General features: G+C 45.5%; 1 protein-coding gene across 4 annotated transcripts; it reads right to left on the bottom strand.

The window, feature by feature from the left end:
* Positions 1 to 1,245: 1,245 nt before the first annotated feature.
* On the bottom strand, positions 1,246 to 16,498 carry coq3 (coenzyme Q3 methyltransferase). Of its 4 annotated transcripts, XM_059983161.1 has the most exons (7): positions 16,325 to 16,433; positions 14,374 to 14,562; positions 12,842 to 12,979; positions 11,983 to 12,082; positions 6,339 to 6,581; positions 3,625 to 3,784; positions 1,246 to 1,631 (listed from the first exon to the last, which is right to left on the bottom strand). In XM_059983161.1, exons 2-7 carry the CDS (start codon positions 14,460 to 14,462, stop codon positions 1,429 to 1,431), a joined length of 933 nt encoding a protein of 310 aa, XP_059839144.1. In that variant the 5' UTR covers positions 14,463 to 14,562; positions 16,325 to 16,433; the 3' UTR covers positions 1,246 to 1,428. The 4 variants fall into 4 exon arrangements, with proteins under 4 accessions (XP_059839144.1, XP_059839145.1, XP_059839146.1 ...); XM_059983162.1 differs by lacking the exon at positions 14,374 to 14,562 and having other exon boundaries at positions 16,325 to 16,498; XM_059983163.1 differs by lacking the exon at positions 14,374 to 14,562 and having other exon boundaries at positions 16,204 to 16,333.
* Between the last annotated feature and the right edge of the window lie 186 nt (positions 16,499 to 16,684).

The raw sequence follows: 16,684 nt of genomic DNA, 5'->3' as shown, positions 1-16,684 counted from the left end.
TCAAGTCATAGTTCTCTTGCAGACTGCATAGGGTTGTCCTCCAGGATTTCCCTGTATTCATTTTACATCTTCACAAGCCTTCCAGGGCCTGCTGTCAGAGAAACATCCCCACAGCATGATGTAGCTCCCACCATGTTAGGGATGGTGTGTTTTTGATGATGTCTAGTGTTTGTCTTACACCAAACATAGTTTTTAGTCTGATGGCCAAAAAGCTCAATTTTGTGATTGTCAGATCCTAGAACCGACTTCCAGCTGACCTCCACATGCCTTCTGGCAAACTCTAGCTGAGATTTCATGTGAGTTTTTTGTCCCACAGAGGCTTTCTCTTTGCCTCTCTCCCATAAAGCTGTGACTAGTGAAGCAACCAGGCAACAGTTCTTGTATGCGCAGTCTCTCCCACCTCAGCCACTCAAGCTTGTATCTCCTCCAGAGTTGTCATCGGTCTCTTGGTGCCCTCCCTCACTAGTCCCCTTCTTGCACAGTCATTCAGTTTTTGAGGACAGCCTGCTCCAGGCAGATTTACAGTTGTGCCGTATCCTTTCCACTTCCTGATGATTGACTTAACTGTACTTCAAGGGATATTCAGTGACTTGGGAATTTTCTTGAATCCATCTTCTGACTTGTGCTTTTCAGTAACCTTTTCACAGAGTTGCTTGGAGTCTCCATGGTGTAGTTTTTGCCAGGATACTGACTCACCAGCAGATAAGGTGTATTTTTACTACAGTCAATTGAAACATCTTGACCACACACAGGTCTCCAAAAACAGGTCTCCATATATCTAATTATGTGACTTCTAAAACGAAGTGGCTGCGCCAGTGAAGATTTGGTGTACTGTATTAAGGGGGGAGGAGGGTGAATACTTGTGCAATCCATTATTTTGTGTTTTATATTTGTAATTAAATTAGATCACTTTGTAGAGAGATCTGATTTCACTTTGACATGAAAGTGTCTTTTTCTGTTGATCAATGTCAAAAAAGCCAAAGTAAATCCACTGTGATTCAATGTTGTAAACAATAAATCATGAAAACTTCCGGGGAGGGGGGAGAGTACTTTTCATGAGCACTGTACCTTTCTGAATGCACTCAAACTGACAAGGTGCAGAGGTCAAAGCCATGGTACATAAGAGCCAAAGTACCTAGGTAAAATTTTAAGTTTTAGCTACCAGCATTATTAAAAAAAAATCAAATTTAAATAATTCAATGTCAAAAATCCCTACAATAATGAAAAATACATCAATACCCAAAAGCAGATCAACACTGGTTGTTTAATGTTAAAATAATCCCTGGTAAACAGAATTCTGTAATCTCGGTATTATTACCGATAAATTTGATATACAAACATAATTTATTTTTATTCGGAACAGTGCTGGGAATAACTGTTATAAGGAACAGGAGGAGGAAGGAAAAGGACTTTAAGGAACCGTTCCTTCTACAACTTGTCTGTGGGGGAGCCACTGGATTCTGATCGTTCAGAACCATGCTCTCGGCCATTAGTTCTTCCCGAGACATCACCTGACTGCTTCTTTTTCACTGCATGCAGTGCATAATTGACACTGCAGTTACTGATCCAAGTCCAGGAACCAAACAGCGGATTGAACAGCATTCCATTGACAGCTTCCACTGAGAATCCACCTGGGACAAGTAAAGCATAGTTAAATATTTCTCTTTCATAAAATATGAATGTTGATGCAATTTCCCCCCCCCCCCATAGCAATGAATAAAACACCATAACCATAAATTACCAGTGAATTGTTTGTGATACTGACCAACAAGAAATCAGCATCCATCATCAAGGACCCCCACCATCCAGGCCATGTTCTCTTCTCGCTACTACCGTTGGGCAGGAAGTACAGAACCCTCAGGTCCCACACCACTAGGCTCTGGAACAGTTATTACACTTCAGCCATCCAGCTCCTGAACCAGGGTGGATAACTTCACTCAACTCAACACAGAACTGATTCCACAACCGAGGGACTCACTTCCAAGGTCTCTACAACTCATGTTCTCAGTATTATTTATTTTGTTTTGTTTGCACAATGCGTCTTCTTTTGCACATGGGTTGTTTCTCAGTCTTTATATATTGTATTTATTTTCCTGTAAGTGCAAGGAAATGAACCTCTAGTGCATGATAAAATACACTGTATGTACCTTGATAATAAATATACTTTGAGGAGTATTGCAGAGAATTGCCGATTCCATTGTGTTTTTCTGTTTTGTGGTTGCCTGCAAGTTGAATCTCGTTTGCATATGGTGTACGTACATCAATAATAAATGTACTTTGAACTTTGACAGACTGCAATACTTTAAAATAGGAGGTGGCTTTATTCCAAAAGAATTTGTGAAAAGGAAATTCATGTTACTGTTCCAAGCAAAAGCGGTACTGCTCATTCGAGAGATTACATATAGCAGGACTGCTACAGTGGCTCTTAAGGACCTTCAGCTTCATGTCTCTCACAAGTGCTCACTGAGCCTTCTCAGCTCTCGGTGCAATGAAACCATTCCATAAGCTCCATTCGAGTAAATAAAACAAAGGACCAAAAAGACACAGACTTGTACTTCTGTAGTTAGCTTCAGACAAAGCCAAAACCTGCTCCTCTGCTCCTTGATAGTATTGTTCATTGGGGGACTACCTTGTCAAGCACCTCTGCTCCATCCACCAAAAGCAGAAACTCCCAACATTTTAATTCCCATCCGCTTTCCCGTTCTGACATGTCAGTCCACGCTCAGGGTGGAGGAACAAGACGTCTGGGTAGCCTCCATTCTGATAGCATGAACAAAATAAAACCGCAGATGCTGCATATCAAAGTGATAGGTACAAAATGCTGGGGGGGACTCGGCAGACCAGGGAAAAGAGTAAACAGTTGATGTTTTGAGCTGAAACCCTTCATTAGGACTTCAGTAAGAATATCGGTTTCTCCTTCCAGTAAAAAAAAAATTCCCTCCCCTTCTCCCCTTCCCCACTCTGGCCTTTTACCTCTTCTCACCTATCTATCATCACCCCTTGGTGCCCCTCATCCCTCCCTTTCTCTTATGGGCCACCCTCCTTCCCGATCAGATCCCTTCTCCTCCAGCCTTTGACCTTTCCCACTCGGCTGGCTTCATCTATCACCTTCCAGCTGTCCTCCTTCCCCTCCCCACACCTTTTTATTCTGGCATTATTTCCTTTCCTTTCCAGTCCTGATGAAGGGTCTTGGCACAAAATGTCACCCGTTGGTTCAATTCCATCGACGCTGCCTGACCTGCTGAGTTCCTCCAGCATTTTGAATGCGTCGCCTTGGATTTCTTGTTTTTATATCATATCGCTAATGGTTTTGCTGTTGTTGTTTTGTTTTATTGCTGCTTGTTTGCTCCTGCTGAATATGAGCTGAGGCCAATTAATAGTTCAGCACAAACTCTATGACCAACTGGAAGCTAGAAATTTGTCCAGCTCTTCAGGGCCAATGAATTTTTCCAGTTCATCAATTTAAAAATATATTAATATATGCATTAATAAAATAAATCATGTTGGGTGATTACAATTTCACCTTCTTAACCATAGAAACCTTTTCAATCTAACTTGCATTATACTATATTTCTGCCTTCTTCTGACAAATAAAACTAAAATTAAATAATTCACATTACTCACTGGATGTTAGAAATGTCTCCAGTTCTTCGGGGCTAATGAACTTGCCCCATTCGTGTGTCCCACTCGGTACAACTCTTAATAGGTGCTCAGCTGCTATGATTGCCATTGCATAGGACAGGAACGTTCGGTTTATTGTTGTGATAAAGAGCGATCCTTCAGGCTGCATCAAAGAGCAAAAATGATTTACCTAGAACATTACAGCACAGTACAGGCCCTTCGGCCCACAATGTCATGCCTATCTTTTAACCTACCTCCCACGTAGCCCTCCTTTTCCCTATCTTCCATGTGCCAATCCAAGAGTCTCCTCTATGCCCCTAATGTGTCTGCTTCTACCTTCATCCCTGGCAACATGCTCCACACACTCACTATTCGCTGTGTAAAATACTTACCTCTGACATCCCCTCTATAATTTTAAGATGATTGGAGGAAAGTATGTCCCCTCACATAACCCATTTCCGCTCTGAGAAAAAGTCTCTGGCAGTCTACTTGATCTGTGCCTCTTATCATCTTGTACAATGACCTAAAGAGTGTAATTAACTCGTTTTGCCTCTGAACAAAAGTTGATCCTGTCTACAAATTGTAAAAGAAAGCTCAAGATCTTCACAGGTTTCTCATGATAAACAGTGTCCATAAATGGTTGCTTATAAACAAGACTCTCAGTACCAAGATACTTCCAAGCAGATTTACTATCTTGGAAATTTCCTCTAATCCTAATCTAATCCCAGGATGTGGAAGCAGAGTAATCTTGGCTATTCCACTTCACAATGAAATGGCCAAAAGTAAAGGCCAAAGGACACTCTCCCATAAAGCTGCGACTGGTGAAGCACCCGGGCAACAGTTGTTGTATGTGTAGTCTCTCCCATCTCAGCCACTGAAGCTTGTAACTCCTCCGGAGTTGTCGTATGCCTCCTGGTGCCCTCCCTCACTAGTCCCCTTCTTGCACGGTCACTCAGTTTTTGAGGACGGCCTGCTCTAGGCAGATTTACAGCTGTGCCATATTCTTTCCATTTCTTGATGATTGGCTTAACTGTACTCCAACAGATATTCAGTAGTGAAGTAGTGTTCATGGGTTCAATGTCCATTCAGAAATCAGATGGCAGAGGGGAAGAAGCTGTTCCTGAATCATTCAGTGCGTGTCTTCAGTCTCCTGTACCTCCTTCCTGATGATAGCCCTGGGTGGTGGAGGCCCTTAATGATGAATACCACCTTTTGAGGCATCGCTCCTTGAAGATGTCCTTGATACCTTGGAGGCCAGTGCCCAGGAAGGAGCTGACTAATTTTGCACCTGCCTGTAGCTTATATCAATCCTGTGTAGTAACCCTCCCCCGACATACCAGACGGTGATGCACCAGTTAGAATGCTCTCCACGGTACATCGGTAGAAATGTGCGGGTGTCTTTGGTGATACACCAAATCTCATAGGAACATAGAAAACCTACAGCACAACGCAGGCCCTTCGGCCTACAATGCTGCGCCGAACCTACTTACTTTAGAAATTACCTCAGGTTACCCATAACCCTCTCTTTTTCTAAGCACCACGTACCTGTCCAAGAGTCTCTTAAAAGACCCTATCATATCTGCCTCCACCACCGCCACCGGCAGCCCATTCCACACACTTACCTCTCTGTGTATAAGTCTTACCCCTGTCATCTCCTCTGTACCCATTTCCAAGCACCTTAAACCAGTGTCCTCTCATGATAGCCATTTCAGCCCTGGGAAAAAAGCCTCTGACTATCCACACGATCAATGCCTCTCATCATCTTATACACCTCTACCAGGTCACCTCTCATCCTCCATCACTCCAAGGAGAAAAGGACGAGTTCACTCAACCTATTCTTATAAGACATGCTCCCCAATCCAATCCAGGCAACATCCTTGTAAATCTCCTCTGCACCCTTTCTATAGTTTCCACATCCTTCCTGTAGTGAGGCGACCAGAACTGAGCACAGTACTCCAAGTGGGGTCTGACCAGGGTACTATATTGTTGTAACATTACCTCTTGGCTCTTAAACTCAATCCCACGGTTGATGAAGGCCAATGCAGCTTAATCACAGAGCCAACCTGTGTAGCAGCTTTGAGTGTCCTATGGACTCGGACCTCAAGATCCCTCTGATCCTCCACACTGCCAAGAGTCTTATCATTAATACTATATTCTGCCATCACATTTGACCTACCAAATGAACCACCTCACACTTATCTGGGCTGAACTCCATCAGCCACTGCTCAGCCCAGTTCTGCATCCTATCAATATCCTGCTGTAACCTCTGACAGCCCTGAAACTCCTAATAATCTCCTCAAACTCCTAATGAAATATGACCACTGTCATGACTTCTTCGTAGCTACATCCATATGTTGGGCCCAGGTTAGGTCCACAGAGTTGTTGACACCGAGGAACTTGAAACTGCTCACCCTTTCCCACTTCCAAACCCTCTATGAGGACTGATGTGTGTTCCCTTGTCTTACACTTTCTAAAGTCCACAATCAATTCTTTGGTCTTACTGACATTGAGTGCAAGGTTATTGCCGTGACACCACTCAACTAGCTGACACATCTCATTCCTATAGACCCTCAGGTCACCATCTGAAATTCTGCCAACAGTACTTGTGTCATCAGCAAATTTGTAGATGGCATTTGACCTGTGCCTAGCCACACAGTCATGGGTGTGAAGGGAGTAGAGCAAATACAATACAATTAGATTTTTCCCCAAAATCTTACCTTTAACACTTGTGCAGCACATCCAATAAATGTCTCCAGGTCACTAACATGTTCTACAACTTCAGAAGCTACAACGGCATCAAATGTACCCGTAGCCTCCATTGCCATTTCCTCCAGAGCACAGGTAGTGTACTCCACCTGTCTCGTCAGTACCGGGTCAAATGACTGGTGCAGCTCGGCTGTTCTGATGTTCTCTTCCAAAGGATCAATTCCAACGACCGCTGCTCCGAGACGGCCTAGTGGCTGAATGAGTAGAAAGCCAAAATCATTATCAGGAAGTCCATGGAAATGAATAAATGGTCAACATTTCAGCCCCAGACCCTTCAACAGGACTGAAAATATCCTTCATCACGACATCCATGGAAGTGAATAAATGGTCAACGTTTCAGCCCTAGACTCTTCAATAAGACTGGAAAGGCCCTTCATTGGGATATCCATGGAAAGACTGGAAATACACTTCATCAGGTTAACATGTTGGCCTGAGACCCTCCAACAAGACTGGAAAGGCCCTTCATTGGGATATCCATGGAAAGACTGGAAATACACTTCATCAGGTTAACATGTTGGCCTGAGACCCTCCAACAGGACTGGAAAGGAAGAAGCCAGAATAAGAAGGTGGAGGGAGGGGAAAGAGTACAAGCTGGTAGGTGATAGATGAGACCAGAAGGAGGTCTCGTGGGAGGTCTCGTGCTGAATTAGTACAGGTTTCTTAAGGAATTAAGGAATTGAGTTCAAGTTTCTTAAGCAAGGTAACGTTGCAGCTCTATAAAACCCTGGTCAGACCACACTTGGTATTGTGCTCAACTCTGGTCGCCTCATTAGAGGAAGGACGTGGAAGCTTAAGAGAGGGTGCAGAGGAGATTTACCAGGGTGCTGCCCGGATTAGAGGACATGCCTTGTGAGGGTAGCTCAGGCTTTTCTGTTTGGAGCACAGGAGGATGAGAGATGACTTGATGGAGGTGTACAAGATGATAAGAGGACGTCGAGTGGACAGCTGGAGACCTTTTCCAGGGCATAAATGGCTAATATGGGGAGGGGTGATTGGATGAAGGTATATGGGGGATATCAGAGATAACCTCTTTATGTTGTGGTGGTGGGTGCACGGAATATTTATCTCCGAGTATATGAAAAGGACATTGTAGGCTGAAGGACCCGCACTATGCTGTAATGTTCTAATCTTCTGTGAAATAAATCTGATCAAAACTGTCACAAAGAATTGAGGCTCGAGTCCACTAGGGAAGTCGAAGGCCCAATGTCTGAACTGGGCTTGTTTCATTGTTGTTCTGTTGTTGCTGCTTGGGTTGTCCCATAGACGTTACATTGGTGCCGAAATGTGCAGCGACTCTTGTGGGCTATCATCCACGTGTGTTGGTTGTTACCATCATTAAGGGCATTCACCACCCAGGACATGCCCTCTTGATGCACTGCCTTCTCCACTTTTTGAAGATGTCCTTGCTGGTGGGGGTGGGGGGGGGCTATGCATGTACTGATGTACTGGAGACGGCTAAGAACACAACCCTTGCACATTGGATCCTCCGTATTGAATGGATTTATCCTTCTATACTTTGTACTGCAATTTAAATGTCTTAACATATTTATTTATTTAATGGCTTAGGGAAATAAAACTACATCTGTGCAAATCCCTGCAGCATCTGGTGATCTGCAACCTCTGACTCGGAGGCCGAGGTCAGAACATCTTTGATGAGGGTAAACTCTCGCAGGGCATCAGACTCTGATGGTGTACCTAGTAGGGCACTGAAAATCTGTGGCAGCAATCTGTCGGGGGTGTTCACGGACGTCTTCGACATCTCACTGCTGCAGTCCGATGTTCCCACCTTCTTCAACAGGGCAATAATCGTACCAGAGCAGGGTGAGCTGCCTTAACGACTATCACCCAGTTGCACTCACATCTACTCTGATGAAGTGCTTTGAGGGGTTTGTCGTGGCCAGGATCAACTCCTGCCCTGGACCTGGACCCACTGTAATATGCCTATCACCATGATACGCCTACAGCAGGTACAATCTCACTGGCTCTGCACTCAGCATTGGATCACCTGGACAATAGCAGTACCTATGGCAGGCTGCTGTTTATTGACTAGAGCTCTGCGTTCAACACCATCATAACCTTAGTTCTAATCAACAAGCTCCAAAACCTGGGCCTCTGTAACTCCCTGTCAAACAGGATCATCGACTAGGTCATCAGGAGACAACAGTCAGTGAAGACTGTGAATAACATTCCTCCTCGCTGACAGTCGACGCAGGTGCGCCTCAAGATTACATGCTTAACCCACCGCTCTCTTCTCTCTACTTCAACAACTGTGTGGCTAGGCACAGCTCAAACGACAGCGGTAAATTTGCAGACGACACAATACTTCAGGTGGTGACAAGAAGGTGTACAAATGTGAGATAGATCAGCTGGTTGAGTGGTGTCAAAGCAGCAACCTTGCCCTCAATGTCAGTAAGACCAAGGAACTGATTGTGGACTTCAGGAGGGGAGTTCGAGGGAACACACACACCAGTCCTCATCGAGGGATCAGGAGTGGAATGGGTGAGCAGTTTCAAGTTCCTGGGTGTTGACATCTCTGAAGATCTATCCTGGACCAACATATTGATGCAGTTACAAAGAAGGCACGACAGCAGCCTGTCGCTGGGAGTTTGAGGAGACTTGGAATGTAATAGAGTTACAGAAAAGAACAGCACAGAAACAAGCCTTTCAGCCCATCTAGTCCATGCTGAACAATTTAAAGTGCCTACCCCTACAAGGACAATAGCCCTCCATTCCACTATCATCCATGCACCTATCCAAACTTCTCTTAAGTGTTGAAACTGAGCTTGCATGCACCACTTGTGCTGGCAGCTCATTCCACACTCTCACTGCCCTCTGAGTGAAAAAGGTTCCCTTCTTGCTTACCTAAAACATTTCAACTGTCACCCTCAACCTATGGTCCCACCTAACCTCAGTGGAAAAAGCCTGCATCCATTTACCCTATCTGTACCACTCATAATTTGGCATAGCTTTACCAAATCTCCCCTCAATCTTCTTCATTCAGAGGAATAAAGTCCTAACCAATTAAAAAGTTCTTTATAACTCAGCTCCTCCAGTCCCGGCGACATCCTTGTAAATTTTCTCTGCTCTCTTTCAACCTTATTTATATCTTTCCCGTAGGTTGGTGACCAAAACTGCACACAATACTCCAAATGAGGCCTCACCGACACCTTATACAACTTCAACATAGCATCCATCTCCTGTACTCAGTACGTTGATTTATGAAGGCCAATGTGCCAAAAACTTTCTTTACAACCTTTTCTACCTGTCCTGCCACTTTCTTTGAATTATGGACCCGTATTCCCAAATCCTCTGTTCTACCACACTCCTCGGTGCCCGAACATTCAGTGTGTAAGACCTGCCCTGGCTGGTCTGACCAAAGAGCAACACCTCACACTTGTCTGCGTTACATTCCATCTGCCGCGATCCAGCTGCAACTTCAGATAGTCTTCCTCACTGTCCACTACACCCCCAATCTCCGTGTCATCTGCAAATTTGCTGATCCAGTTAGCCACATGACCATCCAGATTGTTGATATCAACGGCAAGCAACAATGAACCCAGCACCGATCGCTGCGGTACTCCACTAGCCACCGGCCTCCAGTCAGAGAGGAGACCATCGATCACCACTCCGCTTCTCCCACAAAACCAATGTCTAGTCCAATTTACTACCCCACCTTGAATACCAAGTGACCAACCTTCCATGTGAGAACTTGTCAGATGCTTTGCTAACATCCATGTAAACAACATCCACTCCCTTGTCTTCATCAATATTCCTGGTAACTTCCTTAAAAAATATCATTAAGTTTGGTTAGACATGACCTACCATACACAAAGCCATGCTGACTATGTCCAATCAGTCCCTGTCTATTCAAATACTCATATACATGGTCCCTTAGAATACCTTCCAATAACTTTCCCACTGCTGATATCAGTCTCACCAATCCATAATTTCCTGGTTTATGTTTGGAGCCTTTCTTAAACAGCGGAACAACGTTACTATCCTCCAATCTTCTGGTACCCCTCCTGTCGCTACAGCTGATTTAAATTTCTCTACTAGGGTTCCTGCAACTTCTGAACTTGCCTCCCCACAGGGTCCGAGGAAACATCTCACTAGACCTTTGGGATTTATCCACCCTAATTTGCCTCAAGACAGCAAATGTCTCCTCCTCTGAAATCTGTATTGGGTCCATGAACTTGCTGCTGCTTTGCTTCGCTTAGAGTCGATATATGTGTCCATTTCTCAAGTAAATACAGATGCAAAAAACGTGCATTTAAGGTCTCCCCCCCCATCTCTTTTGGCTCTGAAGATAGATTACCATTCTGATCTTCCAACTTTGTCTCTAGCAATCCTTTTGCTCTTGAAATCTCTCTAGAATCCTTTGGGATTTTCCTTCACCTTGTCTGCTGGAGAAACCTCATGCCTTCTTTTAGACCTCCTGATTCCTTTAAGTGTTCTCTTGCGTTTCTTATACTCCATTAGCACCTCGTTTGCTCCCTATACCTCCCTATATGCACCTCATTTTTTATGTTAACCAGGACTTCAATATTTCTTGAAAAGCAAGGTTCCCTAAACATGTTATCTTTACCTTTTATTCTAACAGGCACATACAAACTTCGAGCTCTCAAAATTTTTACTTTTGATGGCCTCCCACTTACCAAGTCCACCTTTGCCAGAAAACAGCCCGTCCCAATCCACACTTGCCAGATCCTTTCTAATACCATCAGATTTGGCCTTTCCCCAATTTAGAACCTCAACCTGCAGACCAGACCTACATTCTTCCATATTTACTTTAAAAAGTACTGGCATTATGATCACCAGATGCAAAATGTTTCCTTACATACATTTCTGTCACCTGCCCTTTCTCATTCCCCAACAGGAAATTAGTATCACACTTTCTCTTGTTGGGACTTCTATGCACTGATTAAGGAAACTTTCCTGAACACAGTTGACAAACTCTGTCCCATCTACTTTTGCAATGTCACCAAAGATTCTCACAAATTTCTACAGATGGACTGCGGAGAGCATTCTAACAGGCTGCATCACCATCTGGTATGGAGGGGCCGCTGCTCAGGATCAGAAAAACCTGCAGAAAGTTGTAAAACTCAGCCAGCTCCATCGTGGGCAACAGCCTCCCCAGGCATCGAGGGCATCTTCAAAAGGCAATGCCTCAAAATGCAGCATCAATCTTTAAGGACCCCCACCACCCAGGACATGCCCTCTTCTCATTGCTGGCATCAAGGAGGAGGTACAAGAGCATGAAGACACATACCTAATGTTTTAGGAACAGCTCCTTCCCCTCCACCACCAAATTTCTGAATGGACAGTGAACCCGTGAACACTACCTCAAGATTTCCTTTTTTTGCTCAGTTTTGTACTACTTAATTATTTTTATAGATGCAGTCTTTCTTATTGTAACTTATTGTAACTCAGTTTTTTTTTAATGTTTTAGGCTCTACTGCTGCTGCAATACATCTTTTGCGACATTTGCCAGTGATATTAAATCTGATTCGGATATCTTGGTACTGATTATTACTAATATTAGTAATCTGTACAGTCAGTGAATCGGTTCACCACTTCCACAGGCATTTTCTGTACCTCACATAGTAGACCTCCTCCACAGCCAACGTCTAGAATCCGGAAACCATCAAGGGGGTATCCCAAATGTGTTTTCTCACTGTACATTAATAATCTGTCTCTAGAAAGAAATTTAAAAAAAAAACAAAAATCAACCATCTTTCTCCAGAAAGCAGCTTCAGAATACAACAATGTGAAAAATAAAACTGTATCTTAAGTCTGCGGTTTCAAATTCTGACTGCATATTTGTTATGGTGATATGTCCATATTCAGAAGTTATAAATTTGCCAGTGATAATCAATAATTGATCACATTGAAGCAAAAATAAAAAGTTTATGGAGGGGAATAAATGGTTGATGTTTTGGGTTCAGACCCTGGAAAGGCGGTGGGGGGAGGGGGCTGAGGAAGTACTAGCTGCCGGGTGTTGGTGAGAGCAGATGAGGGGGTAAGGTGGGTAGATGACGTGTGAAGTTGGGAGGTGGGAGGAGTAAAGGCTTGAAGAGGGAACCTAATGGGAGAAAGGGAAGGAGGAGGGGCACCAGAGGAAGCTGATGGGCAGGTGAGGAAAAGAGTAGGGATAAGAGGGGAGCAAGAATGGGGGAAATGGAAAAAAGAAAGAAGGGGGAAGGGGAGAAATAACCAGAAGTTGGACTACTTGATCTGGTTGGAGGCTACCCAGACAGAATATGAGGTGTTGTTCCTCCAACCTGAGTGTGGCCTCATCGTGGAAGCACAGCAGGCAAGTCGGAATGGGACCAGGAAGCAGAATTGAAACGGACAACCCAGGAAGGACACGTGTGTGTGACAGGGAGTCTGGGTGAGCCAAGCAATTCCCACATTTACAAGCAGCACAAGCTGTTGAACAGGAAGGCGATCGTACCGGATAAAAGGGACGCGGAGGTCATTCAATGAATGTAGAGCAGCAAATTCTCCATTTCTGTCCCACCATTTTTGTGACAAGGCCTGAAACTTCTTCATTTCGCCAGGTTCCACAGTGGTCTTTGACGCGCTGTACATCCTAGTAAGGCAAAGAAGCAACACCTCAGACCTTCTTCAGATCTAACATGGTTTCCCTATCAAGACGATAGAAGTTCAAGATTCAAGATTTAATGTCATTTTCTGTACACAAGCGTAAAGGAGAATGAAGTAATTGTTATTCCGGATCCAATTCAGCACAAAACAAAATCACCATAAAGAACACAATAATAAAGAAAAGACACTATAAACATAAATACATTTAATAGCTGTTATACATAGATTGATTTAATGTCCATTAAGTGGTGCTAGGCACAGGACCGTCTGAACGTAAGGTCCAACAGGGAATGATAAAGTAGTGGTGGGTGGAGGTGTTGTTTTTGAGTCAGGTGGTCCTGGTCTAGATGCTACATAGCCTCCTCCCAGACGGAAGAGGGACAAACAGTCCACGACCAGGGTAGGTGGAATCCTTTATCAAGTTACTGGCCCTTTTCCAGCACCTTTCTGTATATATGACCTTTTTAGCGGGAGGCTGCCGCAGGTGTAACTTCCTGTTGTCAAATCTGAACTGGTAAATAGTTCTGACCTCATAGAGGCATATAAGATGATGAGAGGCACTGATCATGTGGATAGTCAGAGGCTTTTACCCCGGGCTGAAATGGTTGCCACAAGAGGACACAGGTTTAAGGTGCTGGAGAGTAGGTACAGAGGAGATGTCAGGGGTAAGTTTTTTTTACGCAGAGAATGGTGAGTGCGTGGAATGGGCTGCCGGCAACGGTGGTGGAGGTGAATACGATAGGGTCTTTTAAGAGACTTTTGGATAGGTACATGGAGCTTAGAAAAATAGAGGGCTATGGGGAAGCCTAGTAATTTCTAAGGTAAGGGCAAGTTTGGCACAACTTTGTGGACCGAAGGGCCTGTATTGTGCTGTAGGTTTTCTGTTTCTAAATAGGTTTATTATTGTCACATGCATGAGGTACAATGAAAGACTTGTTTTGCATATCATCCGTGCAGATCTATTCATGACACAGTGCGGCGAGGTAGAGCAAAATAAAAGAACAACGCAGAATAAAGTGTAACAGCTACAGAAAAAGTGCAGTGCAGGCAGACAGTAAAGTATAAGCTTCTAACAAGGGAGATTCTAAAAGATCAGTCCATACACCAGTATGTCAAGGGAAAATTAAAACAGAATTCGCAATAAACTCACAGTTACAGAGAAAGTGCAGGCAGGTACAATAAAGTACAAGGTACATCAAGAGCTCTTCAGCTTAGTCCTCTGCAGAATTGACAGGAGCTTACCACAGCGAAAGGTGAAATGATATTTCTCATGGAGAATAACATTTTGATTCACAAAGTACTTCGATTTTGGGGATGATGTAATAATTGTGAACAAAATGCTTGCCTGATAACCAATGAGGAATTAATATAGGCAGGCACCTCAATATACGACAGGCCTCCTCCCCCATCTCAGCCTCTGGAGTTATCAGAACAGGAGTACGCATGCACGTTGGTTCCTTGGAATCCATTAGCCAAATTAGATGACCAGGGCGAGCAGGTAGGATATTGATGCTACGTCACTGGCCTGCCTCTCAGCAAAATGTCATCATGGTCACTAATGCTTGCAGCCTTTGAAATGTTTCAAAACAAAAACAATCTATAACTACTTCTGTGTGGTCGTGTCAGGGCCTGGTGTGGATCACAAGAGGCTGTGTAGGGTTAGAGACTCAGCCAGCACCATCCCAGGCATCAGCCTCCCCAGCATCGAGGATCACGGAATTAAGGGAAGAAGGCAGAGTAAGGAGGGAAGGTTGTGGACAGAGGAGGGGAAAAGTAGAGGTGAGGGACTACCAGAATGGGGGGGGGGGCAGAAATAAAGGGCAAACAAAGGGGAGAGACTACCACAAGGCCCGGACACCATTCCCACACTGATATCTCTATCCTTGCCCTCTTGTACTGCCATGCTGAAGCCAAACGCAGGTCGGAGGAGGAACACCTCGACTGCTTCTGGGTGGCCTCCAACCTGACGCACGAACATTGATTCCTCTCCACTCCCCTCTGTAATCCCTACCGTCCTCGTTTCTCCCTCATTCTGGTGGGGTCTCACCTCATGATGTCCCTCCTCCTTCCCTTTCTCCCAAGATCCATTCTCCTCTCCGAGCAGATTCCTGCCTCTTCCAGCTCCCCGCATCATCGCCAACCACCTACCATCCCCCTCACCTATCACCTGCCAGCTTGTACTAAAACACCCCCCCCACCCACCAATCTACCTTCTTCACCCCTTCCTTTCGAATCCCAATGAAAGGTCTCAGGCAAAACGTCGAATTTTTATTTCTTACCTTAGATGCTGCCAGACCTGATGATGTGTGTGTGTGTGTGTGTGTGTGGGGGGGGGGGGGTGATTGTGTGGGGGTGTCTGTGTGTGTGGGGGTGGGGTGTGTGATTGTGTGTGTGGGGGGTTGTGGGGTGTGTGTGTGGGGGTGTGAGTGTGGGGGGTGTGGATGTGTGTGTGTGTGTGTCTGGGGGGGGTGTGAGTGTGTGTGTCTGTGTGTGGGGGAGGGTGTGAGTGTGTGTGTATGGGTGAGTGCGTGTGTGGTGTGTGAGTGTGTGTGTCTGTGTGTGGGGGGGTGTGAGTATGGGGGTATGTGTGTGTCTGTCTGGGGGGGTGTGAGTGTGTGTGTGGGGGGTGTGTGTCTGTCTGGGGGGGTGTGAGTGTGTGTGTGGTGTGTGTGTCTGGGGGGGTGAGTGCGTGTGTGGTGTGTGTGTCTGTGTGTGGGGGGTGTGAGTATGGGGGTATGTGTGTGTGTGGGGGGGGTGTGAGTGTGTGTGTGGGGTGTGTGTGTGTATGTCTGGGGGGGTGAGTGTGTGTATGGGGGTATGTGTGTGGGGGGGTGTGAGTATGGGGGTATGTGTGTGTGTGTGGGGGGGGTGTGAGTGTGTGTGTGGGGTGTGTGTGTATGTCGGGGGGGTGAGTGTGTGTATGGGGGTATGTGTGTGGGGGTGTGTGAGTATGGGGGTATGTGTGTGTGTGGGGGGGGTGTGAGTGTGTGTGTGGGGTGTATGTGTATGTCTGGGGGGGTGAGTGTGTGTATGGGGGTATGTGTGTGGGGGGGTGTGAGTATGGGGGTATGTGTGTGTGTGTGGGTTGTTCTGGATTTCCAGCATCTGCAGAATCCTTTGTGTCTCTAAGCTCCTTACCACATTTTCTTTCCCCAGTAAGTTCAGAGTTTATACTTCTCACTGCAGTCGCCACCCAAAGACCTAATGTACCCGTTGCAAGGCCGATTGCTCTTCGTAAAGGGCATTTGCTGCTGACTGAGCAGCTCCGGAGGGCGAGATGCCGCTGACAAACTGTTCGCCCCTGGGTCCCGGGAGGAGAGGAGCTTCTCACCGGACGCCGGAGCTGAGGCCGGCCGTGCGCCGCGCCTCCCCGAGCCGGAGCCCCGGACACCGAAGCAGCGCCCGCCGCACAGCCATCGCAGCGCAGCGCAGAGACCCGGCTCCGGAACCACAGCCACCGCCGCCGCCGCCGCCGCGGCTCCTCTCCGATTACAATCCGGCGGAGAAACTGGCAGCCGACAGCTCGGCCCCCGGACAGAAACCAGAATCGGGTTTAATCTCACTGGGGGGCGTCGGGAAATTCGCTGTTTTAGGTTTATTGGTTGACATTTGGTTTATATAACTTACAATGAGCAATATATATATATATATATATATATATATATATAACATTAATTTAAATAAGAAGTGC

This window comes from Hypanus sabinus, chromosome 10, assembly GCF_030144855.1.
Source record: "Hypanus sabinus isolate sHypSab1 chromosome 10, sHypSab1.hap1, whole genome shotgun sequence".
NCBI classification, from domain to species: Eukaryota; Metazoa; Chordata; class Chondrichthyes; order Myliobatiformes; family Dasyatidae; genus Hypanus; species Hypanus sabinus.
This window is presented reverse-complemented; position numbering and strand designations above follow the sequence as displayed.